The sequence below is a fragment of the Cololabis saira genome, chromosome 2 (genome assembly GCF_033807715.1).
Source record: "Cololabis saira isolate AMF1-May2022 chromosome 2, fColSai1.1, whole genome shotgun sequence".
NCBI classification, from domain to species: Eukaryota; Metazoa; Chordata; class Actinopteri; order Beloniformes; family Belonidae; genus Cololabis; species Cololabis saira.
The window spans coordinates 9,575,260-9,592,592 of record NC_084588.1 but is presented as its reverse complement, the minus strand read 5'-3'; the positions used below and the strand labels follow the sequence as shown (position 1 = coordinate 9,592,592).

General features: G+C 43.2%; 1 protein-coding gene across 1 annotated transcript in view; it reads right to left on the bottom strand.

The window, feature by feature from the left end:
• dpy19l3 (dpy-19 like C-mannosyltransferase 3) overlaps nucleotides 1–17,333 on the bottom strand; it is a 73,536-nt gene that overhangs the window by 13,682 nt on the left and 42,521 nt on the right. The window contains exons 13-17 of the mRNA XM_061737336.1: nucleotides 15,733–15,858; nucleotides 13,667–13,778; nucleotides 13,212–13,268; nucleotides 12,799–12,881; nucleotides 703–835 (exon numbers count right to left, since the gene is read on the bottom strand). Of these exons, the coding sequence (XP_061593320.1) occupies nucleotides 703–835; nucleotides 12,799–12,881; nucleotides 13,212–13,268; nucleotides 13,667–13,778; nucleotides 15,733–15,858 (511 nt within the window). The remainder of the gene's footprint in view (nucleotides 1–702; nucleotides 836–12,798; nucleotides 12,882–13,211; nucleotides 13,269–13,666; nucleotides 13,779–15,732; nucleotides 15,859–17,333) is intronic.

Here is a 17,333-nt window from a genome sequence, read left to right as displayed (position 1 = left end):
GCTGCTCTCATGTGTCAGGTGTCTTGTTTGCATGTTTTATGGCATAAATCCATTTAGCTCGCCTCTCTGGATCTTTAGGAATCTGATCAAAACTATTTGTTCCACTTTTTCACAACAGCTATCAGGCATCGTTTCTACCATTTACCGACACAGAAACATCCTTCTCCCCCGCTTCAAGTTTCACTGCCAATACGGCGTTGTTTACATTCTAGAGTGATGCATGCTGGGAATTCAAACTTCACGGTCCGGAGCTCTACACGGGTTTGAACATTCGCTTAATACAGTGACAGAGTCGCTAAGTAGGCAACACTGACGTCAGTTCAGAAGCTACTGCTGCTACTCTTGGTTGAAGGTCACGCCCACTTTCCACCTGACATAAACTGTATTTGTTTGAAGAACTATAGACGATGTATAAATATTAATTATGAAATGAGTAATTTAGTGAAATCTAAATGGAAAGAATCTGATCATTTTCATCCAGAAACCCACCAGTGACGAGGACATCACTAGCGATCATACGTCTCCGAGGACAGTTTTTACCTCCAAAGTGGACGTTTGTCTCAACACCCAGGAATGACGGTACCACCTCACAGCTATCCAGGTGTTCTTCTCCACTGATGTGTTTGTTTTCTCCTGAAGCCTCTTTGGTAGTTTCTACAGCTGGGATGTGAGTGCCAGACGGCGGACGGCGGGCGGCTCTACCTGTCTGGTTCGCTCCCGCAGGTCTTTATCCTCGTAATGCGGATGGTTGGTGAGGACTCTGCCTGTGCACAGCTTGATGCCGGCCAGGAGCTGCATGCTTCCAGCAAACACCGCCTGCTTGGGGGTCTTTGTGCTGTGGACAAACACAGATGAGGCACATTATTCACCTCGAGAAATACTCTGATTATGTAATGTACAATCAGCTTGTGATTAGCATCAATTTGTTCGTGCCTGCTGAGTGTAAAACAAGAGAAAGAGTGCTGGACACGAGGAAGGAAGAGATGAAATGGCTTTGAAGCTATTTACCGATACGTGTAGTCGTCGGGAAAGTTTGATTGAATTTCTTTCTGTCCTAGTTTTTTCTGCCCACATTTTCACTCTATGATCTGCTGCTATAATTGGGACATACTGGCACTATTAAAAAGTTCCTTGAAGAGATGGCACGTCAAGGACAGCAGCTATCTACAAACGACACAACAAAAGCAGTCCTTCTACAGATAAACAGAAAGCACGAGCCGAGCCTACGGAACGCATCATAAACATCTGGAAGTTGCAAGCCCTTTTCAGACACGAGATGTTATTAATTTGTGAAAGTTCAGGCATTCAATTAATAAGACGTATGTGTTCGTCACTCGTCCTTCAGTCCGACCAGTGGACTGATAAAAAGGCTCCTCAGAGCCGGGGACCCTGGACAACCTGGAGCTCACCGTACAAAAGATTGTTGCGTGATTGCCAAACATAATGGACAACACTAAACATCCTCCTACACGAGCCAGCGATTACACATCGTCTTCAGTCTCTCCTGCAATACAGACTACTACAGGAAATCACTCCTGCACACAGCAGTTTTCTTCTACAATGACTCTTTAAAGTGACTTTATAATCGCGACTGACTGCCTTTCCGCTGCAGAATAGTAACTTTCCTTCAGTAATTAATAAAGTTTTATTGAACTGAAGAGTTCACTTCAGTTCAAGTCCTGAAGTATCCCACGGTGATGTGCAATATTAGTAAATCAGCTGAGGTATCACTAAAGTCCTCCTTTTTTTCACAATATCCTGTGGTGTCATCATTATGCTTCCTATTAATGTGCCGACACTGATGTTTGACTCAGGAGTTGCTCCCGACTCAGGGCGGTCCTGACCTTCGTCCTGACCTGAGGCCGCCGTCGCTGCAGCCTCCCAGAGGAAGTTCAGCTGCAATCATGCTGTCACAAACTCTTGTCATGAAGCAGAAATGCTGCATTGTGTCTAATTGGTGAGAGAAGGGAGTTATTAAAAATACTAATATATAATCAGACAGGAAACAGAAGCTGCAGCTCAAATTCTCTCGTTTTTGTGCGTGTTCACAGTACACTGAATGTCCAGGAATGTTATTTTGCTCAACAGTCAAAGAATGTTACCAAAACACACCAGACAAACACACTTGTTGGTGTTTCCAAATAACAAAACAAGGTCTGAACTGTAATAAAATGACACACACAGACAAGCACCTGTAATGTTTGAGGTTGTTTTAACCTGAAATCATGCCCAGGGGCCTCATTTAAAATGGACTGCGTAGGAGTCATACTAAAAGTGCACTCAAAAGCCAAAAATGGCAGGCGCAAAAAAAAATCTGGATCAATAAAACGTTGTGCACGCAGATTTGCACGAAACGTTCCTTTATGAATCACAGTCCAGCTGGAAGGCTGCGCAGCTGAATCCACCTCATATCCCCCCCTCTACACGCCCATAAATGCATATGGATGAGCCTACTGAGCATGCGCAGTGGCTTCCTGCAGCCTGTTTGGCGTCAGAATGAATGAGAGGTAGCAGCCACCGTGACACTGACTTTCACGGAGACCTAGATGTTGTAGATGATGTGGAGGACAGGAAAACCACATTATTTGGTGTTCACAGTAAAAGTTAGAATAAGTATATAAATAGTATACAATAAAATAAAGCGAGTGAGTGGCAGCACGCCGTTGCTGCGCTAAACGCCGTGTGTTCCCCGGCGCAACAGGGGGACACACGTCCCCCCGTCTTTTCAAAATCATGTTTTTTTTCCCCTTACTTTTTACAGTTTAAAAACTAACGGTGGGCTCAGCCTTAAATTGCAAATTATTAAGACACTGTATGAAAGCGATACGAAAACGGCCCCGCAGCCCCGCTTCACCCCCCGCTCCCCCTCTTCCTCTCCCGTCTCCCCTCAGAGCTGCTCAGGGCGGGTTTATGGTTCTGCGTCACCAACGCAGAGCCTACGGCGTAGGCTCTGCGTCGTTTTAACGCAGGACCCTAATTTAGGCACCATACACCCGCACGTAAAGGTTTCACGCGCGCGTAAAACTCATATATATGAAAAAAATCTGATTCCCTTAGGGGCTCCGTGGGGCTCCCTAAACGCAGCCCCTCATTTGTTCTGTCCTAAAGCGGTGGGTGTGAGGAGGTTCCCCGCGTGTCACCGCGGCTGCAGCTCCAGCAGCTCCAGCAGCACCAGAGTCCTCCTGACTGACTGAGCTTCACACACAGAGGGACACGATCAGCGCTATTTTATTTTTTTTATTATTTTATTATTTTAAGTCTGATATATGTTGTGATATGTGATGACATTATTAAGAATATGACATGAATCTGGCTTCATTTCACCACCTCACCGCCTGCCTCGCCAGTTCCCCGTGTCTTAAGTAAATTCTTACGGGAGGGTCCTGGTTGCTGTAAAGATAAGCAGATTTTTCGGTTAGTACTTTTTAGATCCGAGGCTTTGCGTAGATGGCGGCTTCCGCAACTTTCAGGCGCTTTTTCTGCCAAGCAAGCTTTATAGATGAGGCCCCAGGTCAGTACTGGACAGTACTGTACTGACTTGATTTATGGTTCTGCGTTAAACCAACGCAGAGCCTACGCCGTTGCCGTGACGATGTCGTGAACCCTTCTGACTTCTCCGTCACTCCATTTCGCCGCGGTGCAGTACCCCCCCAGAGCGCTAGCGGGTTGCGTTCTTTTCCGGAGAAAAGAAAAGGTGATTCATGCTCGAAAACCCTCCAATGTGGCTGAATTACAACAATTTTATTGTAATCGTCGTCTCTAGTTGATTCTTTGTTTAGCTTCCGGCTTCTCCGGTCACGGTGAACAATGGTGACCGAGAGAGAACCGGAACCGGAAATGAGTTGCTACCGAGCAAACCAATCACAGCCCTCTCGGTCTGCGATGGGTCTGGGTCGCTTCGACGCGTAGTCACAATTTTTGGGAGGTGCGCGTCAGGCTACGGCGTAGGCTACGGAGAGACTCCCGCGTACCCAACGCCGTAGGCTCTGCGTTGATTTAACGCAGAGCCATAATCCAGGGTGGGTCAACTGTACATACTGTCATAGCAGTCATTGGCTTAAATGTGCTGGAACAGTAACTGCACTTACAGTCATGAGAAGAACAAATGTCCCCCTCTGTCAGTTTTAAGGCGCTGAGCAACTTTAACGAAGAGGCAGCGTGTGAATCCACCATTACTTCCTTTGCTTCTTTTGGAATTATGAAAGGGAAAGAAAGAGCAGTCAGGTTCTGCTGATCAAATGCACTTGACAGCTCGATCATCAGAGAGTGTGAGCGCCTCCGTAAAAGCAGAGGTTTTGCCAGTTTGCCGGCCTTGCCTGCAGGTGAACGTTAACATGCATAGAAAGAGAGATATCAATAGTGATCTGTGCTGCTCATAAGTTTGGAAGGGTTATAAGGCTATTTCCAAACAATCCGGAGTCCATAATTCTACCGAGAGAAAGATTTCACATGTGAAAGACTTTATTTATTTTCCAGAAGGTAATGTGCCAGCAAACTCACTCCAAGGGCAGACAGTACAATGCTCAGAAAAACTGCAGAATAGAGCCACATCTGAGACTGCAGGCCTCAGTTGGCATGTTAAATATTCAGGTTTATGACAGTATAAACAGGAAAATACCATCACTAAGAGATGATGCCCCTTGGACAGACGAGACTGCAGGACTGGTTATAACACGGTGTCAAAGTGTGGTGGAAACCAAACCCAGCGTGGAGCACAAACTGTACTACAGTAGAGCAGGGTGGTGGAGGGCTGATAATTAGGGCCAGAGGACCGAGGGTGCTAGAACCTTGCTGTAATAGTGCTGTTTATTATCACTATCATTATTGCGGCCTGAGCACCAAATTTGGCACATGCATCAGGTCTGTCAAAAATATCCGTATTTCAAGAGTGCGTGCGGGTGTGTATATAGGCTGGATTATGGTTCTGCAACAAATCGACGCCGTGCGTGCGCCGCAGGTTGCGCACCCCACGCTGCAGCCCACGTCGTGCCTGACGCACACCTCCCACAAATTGCAACTACGCATCAAGAGATCGCAGACCAACGCAGACCGGGAGGGCTGTGATTGGTTCGCTTGGAACAACGCATTTCCGGTTCCGGTTCGTGAAGCAGTCGTGAACTTTCAGTGTATTTGTGATTTTTTTTGTTTTTGTTTTTTGCACAATAGTCCTTATCTCTTTGATTCACTGTGACCGGAAAAGTCGGATAAACCATTCAGGAAAAGATCGCACCCCCCTAGCGACGACGACTGCGTCACAGCAGCGGCGTGTGCTCTGCGTTGGTGTAGCGCTGAACCATAATCCAGCCTTAAGTTTATGGAAGTTGGAAAATGGCTCAATGGCACCACCTTCAAAATGTCAAGAATTGGGCCTTTCATGTTTTTTTACATGTACAGTTTTATACCGACGCAAACAAGTCTCAAGGAGCCATACTCTAAAATGTATATGACATCTGCCATCCTGAATTGAATTTCTGTGATTTGTACGCCTCTTATCTAAAGGAAATTCCCCCGGAGATTTGACCGGTTCAACCTCATATTTGGTGTGATTAATTCTCCGCCCTTTTCTGATGTGAAACTGCAAAGCTTTTAAGTTTTTCGTCAGAGGACCCGCCCAGAGGACAGAGCAGACGCAAAGAGGCTGAGTGACAAATTGGGAACCTTTCATTCAATTGCTCCACACATTAAAACACCAAAAGGTGTCTAGAAGTTTGTTTATGGCGTTCTATACACGTAGCTTATGATTTTACACTTACAATGAAAGCTCTTCAAGGTCCTGTCATCACCTTACCTCTGGTACTTACACCACACCTAGATGGCTGCCCTCTCAGCCATGTGTCACAGCCTCTATTAGTACTGATCTAGAATAAGCTGGCAGGACACATGTACAGTATAATTATGAGAACTTTCTTCCTAGACCAGTGGGACTGCCTCTGCAATGCTACACGAACAAGCACAGTTTATGGCTTTTTAATGATTCCTCCTCTCAGACTGAGAATGAAAAAGACCAATATCTGCATGGCCAGATCAAACACTTCAACTGTCCTTCCAAGACTTTAAAGCATGCTGCCGCCACTGAACCGCTCCGCATACATGATTAACTACAGCAGAACTGTTATTAACTGGCTGTTGAGAGAAGTCTGCTGTGTTTGGGCACCTGTGGTTCCAGTTAGGATAGTTAACCAAACTCCTCTATGTTCTATGGAACATAGAAGAAGCACAAACACATTTTCTCACCCACGTCTACACACATGCACACTCAAAACTCCAAGTCCCTAATTGATGTCCTGTTATTGTCTCTAAAAAGTTGAACCGACAGAACCGCATGTGCACCAGTATTCTAGTAATCCTTCTCGGGAGAATTGGTGCTGCTGCTGAAAACTCTTGATAACTGGAGAATAACAAGTTAAATGTATCAACGAACCCTTGCAGCTAATAACTGGTTGAACCTCCTTTGGCAATGAGCGCATGGAGGCACGTTCTGCAGTTCTGGATCAGGCACTTTCAGGAAGAATTTCACTTCGCCGAGCTGCTTCAACTCACATTTTGGAACACATTAGTAGGATCTCTGAGGTAAACAGCTACACTGATGTCCCTTTACTCTTTAAAGAAGTCCGGGGGCTAAAGTCTGGGATCTGACTGGGCCAGTCCAGGCAGATGTTCTTTTTCTGTGGAAAATTCACTTTGATAATTCGGATCATTTTCTTCGTGCACCTTCAAAGATTCAGAAGGTGAACCACCACCCTAACACCATCTTGTTGGACATGTCGGTAAACTTGGGAATTCGTTTCCCTTAGTTAAGGCCAGGGCTCCAGGCCTTAAGGCACAAGCCTAAACCATGATGCTCCCTCCAACATAACATAATAACTTTTCTATCATCAATCCATGAAACATTGTGGACTAACAATGTGCTCTTTGGCAAATGTCAGCCAAGTGCTGTTCCTCCATGGACAACCGGCCTCGTGACATCTTCAAGCCTTGAGCTGTTGCTGTGGGTTCTTCTCTCTGCGTTTGGATTCATCTCAGCTGTGGGCCCACTTCCAAGAAATAGCAGCCACAGTACTAAACTTTCTCCATTTATAGGATATTTGTCTAACAGAGGACCGAGAAGTCGCATTTCCATCACGTTTTTTTGCAGAACAAAAGCAAAACTGAATTTGCGATAAAGGTAGCGCTGAAGGGGCTCTGTGTTTTTCTTTGTACGAGCGCAACTCTCCCAGCCGTCTCTTCGTATCTCCATAACTCTCCGTAGCTCGCCCTGTCAGACTTCTCAAAACAATTTTAAAAAATGAGATCTCAACTTAAGAAAATGGACAAAGACAGCTTTAGTCTTGACAAGTTATTGCAACTGCTGCTACCGCTGTCGTGACAATTAATGGTCAACAGAGGAAGGAGGCAGCGGACGATCATTCAAAGGCAGAGCCCCAACTACATCGTACAAAAACAGCTGGAAACTAGATTTTTGACTTTTGACTGAAAACCACCTTGTGAAAGCTTAAAAAGGTTCCTGCGACATTCAAGTTTTTTTTTAAATTACAGGCATTTCAATTACAGGTTTTTCTCAGCAATACTCGGATTGTTGGCAGTCTAGGGGTAATGGAACCGTGACTATAGATGCCTCAACACTTTTTTTACACTTAATTTGTAGTCCTTTCCATCCTCACGCAGATCAGCTACTATTGTTGCACGTCCCCAGAGATCCTATATTTGTGGGACATGGTTCACGTGATTACATGTTTCTAATAAACAGCAAACCTCAAATGTTTTGGGTGTCTTTTATCAATAGAAGTAACCCCAAACCACACTGTTAAACTCATTTTTATTATTGTCCAGTGTGATCCTGTAAGAACCCCTTAATACCTAATGTATTATTATGTATTATATTTGATATATGCATTTTTTAGAACTTTGTACCACCCCCAATAATCAGAACAAACAAATAAATGACCTAATGTATTCAGAGACACAAAAACAGTATTAAGTAGAAAACTGTTTAAAACAAAAATCAGTGGTGTTTTTAATTTCAATATGCAATAAAACCTTTAAATTAAAAAAAAAACATGTATAATTGTATTGTATTATATACAGATATTATGTGATTAGGAATTTGCTTTGATGAAAGTTTTAATAAAAGGAAAAATAAAAACAATGGTAGGTTAAGTAAAAAGAGTGAACTATTAAAACACAGACTTGGAGATAAATACCTTATCCTCCAAGTCACATGATAGGTTTAAACTTTGTGGGCACAGGTCAATCCCCATATGTGTGCTGGTTTAAAAAACAAACCGTTCTGTTTATTACGACTTATAACAAGTTTAGTGAGAAATTGTCAAGGATTTGTCTCCTGAAGTTAGCTGACCCAGAATAGAACCAGAAGTGGTTGCACGTTGCCACAGAGCTGCTGCTGCTCGACATCAGGGAGAAAGTGTAGAAAATAATGAGCCGCAGATGCAGAGAGAGACAGGTCATCTCAGCCTTCGTGAAGAAAGAAAATCTGACTTGCAGCACAGCACTAAGTGACACACATCAGAGATGATTTAGAAGTATGCACACTCTGTTATGACGAGGAACGATGGTACACTCGGCATACCTGCACTACGCTAGCGCCCCTTGTTCTTTCTGGTCCTCAACCTCTCTTCTGAAGGCGTATTGTGGTTCACTAGAGGCTTTTGGCTTTTATCTGGGAGTTAGTTGTTTTTTTTATTTTATTGTTTTTATTTATTGTGTTGCACAAGTTATATGAAAAGTGCTGTACAAATAAAGTTTGATAGACTGACTGACTATCTTGCTGTAGTGAAAGTCTCCTCCACAAAGATGCAAGACGGAGGGAGGAGCACGGCTCTGCAGGATGAAGCGCTGCCTCTCCCCCTCTCTCACAGTGATGTCCTTTCATTGCACTTCCACAGCTCCGGTGAGAGAATCACAGCGCCAGAATTAGAAATCGCACCACTGTATCACTGTTGCTTTGCCTCGCTGAAGTATCCTTCTTTTCTTCAGTTTCTGCCACCAGTCTAACAGACTTATCAGCAGACAGGCTTTTATTCTCCATCATCCACTTTAAAGTGCTGGATAGTCTTACTCCTTCCAGAGAATGGGATCCTGTTCTACCCACCTTAAAAGTGGTTTAGAAACCTAACACTGCTAATCCTCTGTTGACAGGGTTTTAGCTGATTGGAGTTTTGTATTCCACGCTTAACAAATTCTATAGTAAATACAATGAGCCGGTTTAGACGCTACCACCTGAAAGAACTGCCGACACGCTCCTCTCAACCGTGGAAGGTGGTGAAAAACAAGAGAAACTGAGGGACAAACATCCTTCCAACACACCTGAACAAACTGCCTGAGACGCATATAGATTGATAAAAGATAAATTAAATAAAAACAACTGACAAGAAGTTACAATGAAAATATTTTTTTTATATTATTTTGTTAAAAAAAATACCAAAGGCTTCTTACTTTTCTGGTCACATTTGACTTAACTTTCGTTGCATAGATTGGACCAGCGTTCCGGTTACGGTGGTTTACACCCACAAACAAGCTCCTTCCCATGTTCAAGAAGAACTGATGTGTAAACAAGTCCGTGTTTCACTCAAATATGCTGACTTGCTGCTGCTCTGAATGGATCTCCATGCTGAGTAGCCAGATGAGCCTCCTGAATCTGCAGCAAAATTGCTGTCAAAGCTCTCATTAATAATTTCCACCACACACTTCATAATTCTCTGATGTACGCTGTATATCTTAAGTGTATCTTGAGGGCTGTGATGGACTGGACTGGCAATGCAAGGGATGCATACTGTATATATCATTATGGCCATATGGTGATGTGTATGACGAGATTTGTTTCATGGGAGAAAAAGGACGAACAATTAATTATGACTGTCGTGTTTATGGCTCAACATAAAGTCATGGAACCGACATCAAATCAAAGTCGTACCCAAATAGTAACTTTCCAGCCGTAAAATACGGATAAAATCAGTCAAGCCCCCCGGCTTTCATCAGTACTGTGAATGGTGCTGTGAGCTGTGAGGGAGGTGCAGGGTGGGGGACAACGCCGAGCCCTGGCACCCCTGGGAGCCCTGGGAGGTTTATATTAAACATGCACCTGCGCTTAAGCTGCTCCCTCTTTGCTGCACCTGTTAATAATTGCACAGCCTTGAGTAGCTCTTGCCGAACATCAAGCTCACTCAGACAGCAGAGCAGCAAATAATGACTGAATTTTTATGTTTGATTGACAACACAAGTGTGCTCGTGTGAATGTGAAAAAGGTGAAGACGAGCTCCTTTCAGGGAAGGTTAAAAGAGAGAGAGAGCATTACATCGGCATCGCTTTAAAAATCTGAAAACCAACAACTAACTCTGAGTTGGAGGCAGTTGAAAAACGAGCCACTGCTATTGATTTATTGACTGTCCACTTAGAAGAGAGTACTGTATGTGCCTACAGCGGAGCTGCGGAGCCACTGTTGCTATTAAGAAGAACTACGCGAGTTACAGCCGTGCAAATTACAGTGGAACTCTTACCAGCTGGCGTCACGGAAACTGACACCCCGGTTCTTCATTTCCGTGAAGACACGGCTTATGAAAGATTGTCGAGGGAATTGTGATAATCCGTGCATCAACCTGTCTTAACTCACATTGCTATAATGATGAAAGCAGACGGCACAGATCATTAGCTCTTCTGAGGACCATTTAGATCTAATCTAACGGTCTAATCTTGAAATCCATTCTATCAAACATCTTTATCTCATCCCTGATCTAATCTTCATTCTGACTTCAAATATTGTAAAAATAAGACTAAAGATACCTCAGCGTAGTTTCTCACTAAAGAACCCCATTAATTCCCCGACAGTTTTGTGGAAACAGCAGCTGCTCAGTGGACATACAGTCTTTGATTTGCATGAATCTGACCATCCCCGGAGAATCTCCTGTCAACTTTTCACAGAAAACTAAACAGCCTCAGTCTAGTAATGTTCAACAGAGTCCCTTTCCACATCTTAACACAATCGTCTGGATTATAATTATTCAGCAGCGAGAAGATTAGCGCTGCACCCTGCTCTGGGCCTGAAATCAAGGTAAGTGTGAGGCAGGCCCTAATCCTCGGAGCCTGACAGGATTAGATGGGGAAGGAAGGAGCCCCGCGTCCCCAGACAAATACACTCAGACTCCAGACGTTTGCTCCGCTCGCTCGCTCTCCATCCCCCTCACTCCTTCACAGTCATTCCATTATCTCTCTAATTGAATTAGGGCACATTTAATTTCGTAGAAGACTGTCATCACGATGACGATAGCAGGATGGATGTAAGGACTCTTAAATGATGACATGTTCAGCGTAAAACTGAATTAGTGATCATCTCACAGACGGAGCTCATTCCTTCTAAACCGCTTTCGACTTGGACCGTTTCAGTTTTAAACATTGAACTGGGTTATTGTTTACCAACATACTTAATATCCCAGCACATGTGACCTCACCAAAACGTAAATTTGCTCTCCAAGTATGAATTAGAAGGTTTGGCGCTCCGAGTTAACTATTGTTAACTCAAGTATTGCTCATTTTCACTAGACTGGGTAAGAATCTGCCCTGAACTGTGGGGGCTCTTAAGTATTAATCAGCCCCGAACTGATTCATATTTTTCACTATACCAGACAACTGGCCACAAATCAGCGGTGCGTAGCTTCATAGCTGAAAAGGTGCTTTTTAAAAAGATATTTTGACTGTATATTGTACTTTTTTTGAGAATTTTTGTCAGGGATTTATTTCAAGTTTAATCTTTTTTGAGCTCTTTTCCTTCTTGTTTGTTATCAAGGTTGTCATTAAAGACCAGTACTGAACGACATGAAACCATCTGTCTGTCTTGGTGTTGGCCCATGTGACGGAGACACACGTCCTCTTCACTATGGCGTGTGAGTGTTCTCCTTCATTAATACACGGATATGCTTATGTTGGTCCTTTGAGATTAAACTAATTTGCAATGTATATTTAAAATAATAGAGAGAGCAAGTTATTTCATTATACTTGCATCTAAATTAAAATATCTTTTCAGCAATACTGAGAAATTTCTCACCAATGTTTGACAAGAGTCTGATGGAGGACAGCAAATTCAGCTCGGCTGACACCTTGACCCTGTCGCCCATTCCAGTTGAACTCAATTCCCTCATTATTAGGATAACTGGGGGAATGTAATAAGCACTACATTGCATTTTTGGCCAGTTATTGAGGCTGCACGAGTAAATAGTACACACGGCACCCTGCTTAACAAACACCCTGCGTTCCACGTCCAACCTGATGACCAGAAAATGATAGTCTCACACACACACACACACACACACACACACACACACACACACACACACACACACACACACACACACACACACACACACACACACACACACACACACACACACACACACACACACACACACACACACACACACACACACACACACACACACACACACACACACACACACACACACACACACACACACACACACACACACAACAACGAGGAGCCATTCCAAATCAGCGCTCCATTTCAACTCCCATCAGGCTGAAGCTCTTGATGGAAAGCAGGGCCACAGAAACCCCGAGGTGGGTTAAAGCTCTGCCAACAGCTGGGTTCTCTCCAGCAGCACCATGTCTTATTCATGGCGACCCATCGGCTCTCATCACTCATCAGTCGGAAACCCCCGCAAACACACACACAGACACAAATCACCAACATCACAAACGTGAAGCTAAACAAGCTGATCAAAATTGCATCAATGTAATGTGTGCTCTAGATCTGTAGGCGTGTGTGTGTACCTAATCCAGGTCATGAGCTCCACGGTGTCAGGATCATAAAACTCCCTCAGTTCTGATAACTCCTCCATGAGCTTAGGCCAGAACTAGGGGGGAAAGAAGATAAATAGTCAAGGGGGGGGGGGGCTTGCATTAAAGTTTAGTAAGTCATAAAGTAGAGAATCAAACCCACTGAAGCATCTTAAATAACATCTCATTACTGAACTGAATGCATCAGTGAATTTGACAGCCCTTCCCCCACTGCAAAAATATATAAAAAGGCGGTTTAGGTTTTGACAAAATTTGCTGGTTTTACTAATAACTTTGTTCCATTTCTTTTTCCCCTGACATTTGCTATGGCTTGCACAAAATGGACCCAAGCTCAGTAATGAGACTGCCAATGCAGCTATGAACATAAAAATCAAAAAAGGGCATACCTTGTAATACAGGTATCCAATCATGAGCAGGGGAACGGCATATCTGACGAGCCTCATCTGCAAAAAAGACAAACCAAAAAAGAAAACCATGATGAAATGAAATGAGGGAAATGTATCAGAGGCATACAAAACACAAGTCAAAGGACACAAAGTAAAGAAAGCTAAAGTAAAGAATGAGGTAGCACAAAGACGAGAGCATGTTTACTTCCAACTATCATCTATCTGATTCTTGCTGCTGTCATTTTATGACCACACTGACACCTAGTGGCCCGATTGGCAACGTCATCACCTGCCCTGAGCGGAAGCATAACAATGATTCATATTCACAATAAATCAGCATACAAAAACACATTCATTAGTGCAGCTTCTGCCACAGACGACTTAATTATGACTTCAAATGTAAAGGTAGAAGGAAAAAAAGATTTGTAGCTGGAGGTGCAGTTGAAGGCTCTTACCAGAACTTTAGTGTTGCAGTGGAGAGTGTTGAGAAGCAGAGTCCACAACTCAACACCACACACGCCGTAAGCTGCAACGGCACACATGTGGCCGGTCCATATATATTTCATTCTGGTGAGGAAAAGGGGAGACAAAGACGGAGACAATAAGAAGTGGAGGAGGTGTCTCATCTGTTGCAAACAAAAAAGACACCCCCTCACTTTGACACAAGAACAGTAACAGCAGCTCCTGCATCTTAAAGCATTGACTTTAGAACGTACAGCATCTGGCTTTCTATAATTAAGCAAAATAGTTGGTGAAGTGGTTCCAATGAATTTGCTGTAGTGCCTAAAACACTGTTTTCTTTAAGTGCCTATTCATATCAAGTGCCTTCTACGGCAGACATCCAAACAAATTAACCGATAGTGAACAGAAATAAGCTGTTGAAAGGTAAAGAGAGGGAGCTGCGAGAGTGGGAGGGAGGAGGCGGAAAAAAGTGCAGTGTCTCAAAGAAATAAATCTCAATTCTTTTTTTTTTTAATGCAAAGAAGCTGTCTGACAGAAACAAATGGCTTACTGCTCTTTTGGCCTTTCACTTTTAAATCAGCATTTCAGAGAAAATGCTGACTTCAGAGGTGTCAGTTTCCACCCTACCTGACTAGTGTTAAAAAGCTTTCAGCTTTCTTCCCCTCCTTTAGTAGGAACTGAGTCAGTGCCTTAAATCCCCCACTGTGACAGGAATACACTATATGAACTGTTTGTATTATGCTAACTTCATAGTGCATGACTTTCTAAATCCTGTCTGACAAATATACTGAATATGCAACAAATCCATGAAAAAAATGAACCAGTTACTGGCTAAAGAGAACTCTGATCAAACCATTAATAAAACCCTTTGACACACTGCAGCTCCGTGCTGCTTTACAACTCCAGAAATAATGCACCGACTCCAGGACACTTACTTTTGGTGCTTGTATCACTTTATATCATTTCACAAGTAGCAATACAAGTTATGATAGGGGAGGCTGATGTGCATAATATCACTGCTGTTAAGTAAAAAAAACATAATAAAACAAATGGCAATATTGTGGGCATCGTGGCCTGGTGTTTGGCACTGTTGCATCACAGCAGAAAGTTCAAGGTTCAGATCTTTGCCCCGGGGCTTCCTGTGTACTCATTCTGCATAGCTGGATTTCTACAGGTACTACAGTGATTTCAGATTAAATGAGAGCGAGAGTTAATAGTTGTTAAACTCGTTTATCCTCGTCACCCTGTGATGACCTATCCGGTGTGTGATCCAGCCCTCTGCCAGCGACAGCAGAGAAATGCTCTGCTCTAACCCACCATGATTTATGCTTTTAACAAAGGGACAGCGCATATATATGTACAAAAGTACTTTAGTCCATCTTGTAAATGAATATTTAGCCACACAGACTATTTTTTAAATATGCAACCCTGTGTAGGTTTGTGGTATAAAGAATATTAAGAGATTATAAAGTTAACAGCAAACAAACAGTAAGTATGCTTGTCATCCAGCAGACCCTTTCTAACCCTATGAGCTGGATTCAGCTACTAATATGTGCTAACAAAAATCAGCTTGGATCAGCCTTCTGCTTTTTAGCTTTCATTTATACAACCTAATGACCCATTCTCATAAAAATGTATTTGGAATTTTCCTGATTGATTTAACCTCTGACAAAACTACTTAGCAAAAGGCTTTTGTGCTCACTGCTTGACTGATGTTGTCTTGGACACGTAACTGCAAACATCAACGCATCTGTGACTTCATATTTTAGTTGCAAGTCAGAGTATTACTCGTCAAATATTCAACTGGATCTTTGTGATTCTGTTGGAAGCGGCGTCACGACACAAACTGGGGAAGGTGCTTGGTGCTGATTGGAGCTAGAGTAGACCATTAAGGCACTTGTTGAAATGCATATAAGAGGCACTTGGACACAACATCTTCCCATGAGTACACGTAATTGAGTTATATAAAGAAAAAAAAACATTTGAAACCCCTATCTGAGGATATGGCTACTTGGGAGTAAGTGTGAATCTAAGTATGTTTGTGCTCTTAAAAGCTCACCTCATGGTGGTGAAAGCCAGAAGGCCGTAGAGCAGCGTGTGCACCAGATTATAGGCCACATCTGGACGAAAAGTCTCCACTCGTCCCTCTGCAGCTCCTTTCTTCTCCTCTGAACCTCCTTTAGACCTAATGGGGGGAAAAAAAGACAGTGAGACGAAAGACAAAAAAACAGTGATACATAAAACATTACAGCCAGACGCTCGAGGATAGGCAAGAGGGTAGGTGGGTGGAATTTATATTATTCAGATTTCAGTAGCTCTTTTTCACATTTCATTATCAGTTTGCACACATGTGGACATGTAATGATGCACACCCACGGCCATTTCTGTCTGCAGGAATCAGCATGCAGACAAATAGAAAGAGGCTCAAAGCAATGCTCTTACTCCCACGATTTAGCTTCCCACACCGCATCAGATGGACACTGGCTTCCATTTGAATATAAATCAAATCCGACTCTTCCTACTACATGAGGTGAGCTAAACTGGATTAAATTAATTCTTGAATTGGCAAATAGTCCTTTGTTCTAGGAGTTTAGTATTCCAACAGCAGAGGGTGAGCTGAAATGCTAATGTGATTAGTTCAATGTGGCCTCTCACCTTGCACTACAGGCAAATGAAGCTGCAAGAGGCAGCTGTAGAATATTCTGTTTCGCAGAGCATGAAGAACCCCAACTAAGCTGAGATGAAGGGACTGTGACCACCAGGCTGGATTGCAGCTACCTGATAACCATCCAGATCTCCTATTCTAAAATGAAAATCCCTTTATTCTCTGCAAGGACTGCTGCATCAGTTATTTACATTTCACTGAGCTTTCTGACCATCCATTCATTATTGCAGCTTTACCCAAACACAAAGCAACTCAAGCCAATTTAGAATCAGCAATTAACCCAATATGCATGTCTTTGGACTGTGTCAGGAATCCTGAGCACCACTGAAAACAGCTTCAAATTCAAAGCCTTCTGTCATGTAGAGAAACAGTTTCCCCCGGCAACACTTTACTGCCTCTCTGCTAAACAACTTCCCTTGAGGTTGAATGCCAACTTGTTCATCTCTCTCGATTTTGGGCATGGAAAATTTGATCATAGGTTCTTGAAGGCAGAGATTTGATGTTCTGTGGTTCTTTCTTTGGCGCTAGTGGACTTTATTAGGTCAGTATGGTGACAGGAAAGCAGAAGGGGGGTGATAACACGCAGCAAAGGACACAAGGAGGGAGTCGAAACTTGGACAACTGCAGTGAGGACTTAAGCCTCTGTATACTTTATATATCAGTGATTTTATAACTTAGGTTGCAAAAACTTTAAGTCACACTTAAGCATAAATTGTTAGGAAGTGATGAGTATTCCCGAATGATTAAACAATTACTAAGATGTCACCCTTAGCTGAGAGGTTTGAACAGTCCAAACCACCAAAGCACAGGTCGGGCAGTAAGTGGAAAAAATATAAAAAATAAAGAAATTCATCATCCATCCATTTTCATCTGCTTATCTGATGTTGGGTAGGTAAGTCGCCTAAGCAGAGTAAGCCCAGACTTCCCTCTGCCCGGCCACTTTTTTCAGCTAAATTGGGGGGATCCAAGCGTTCCCAGACCAGCCGAGGGACATT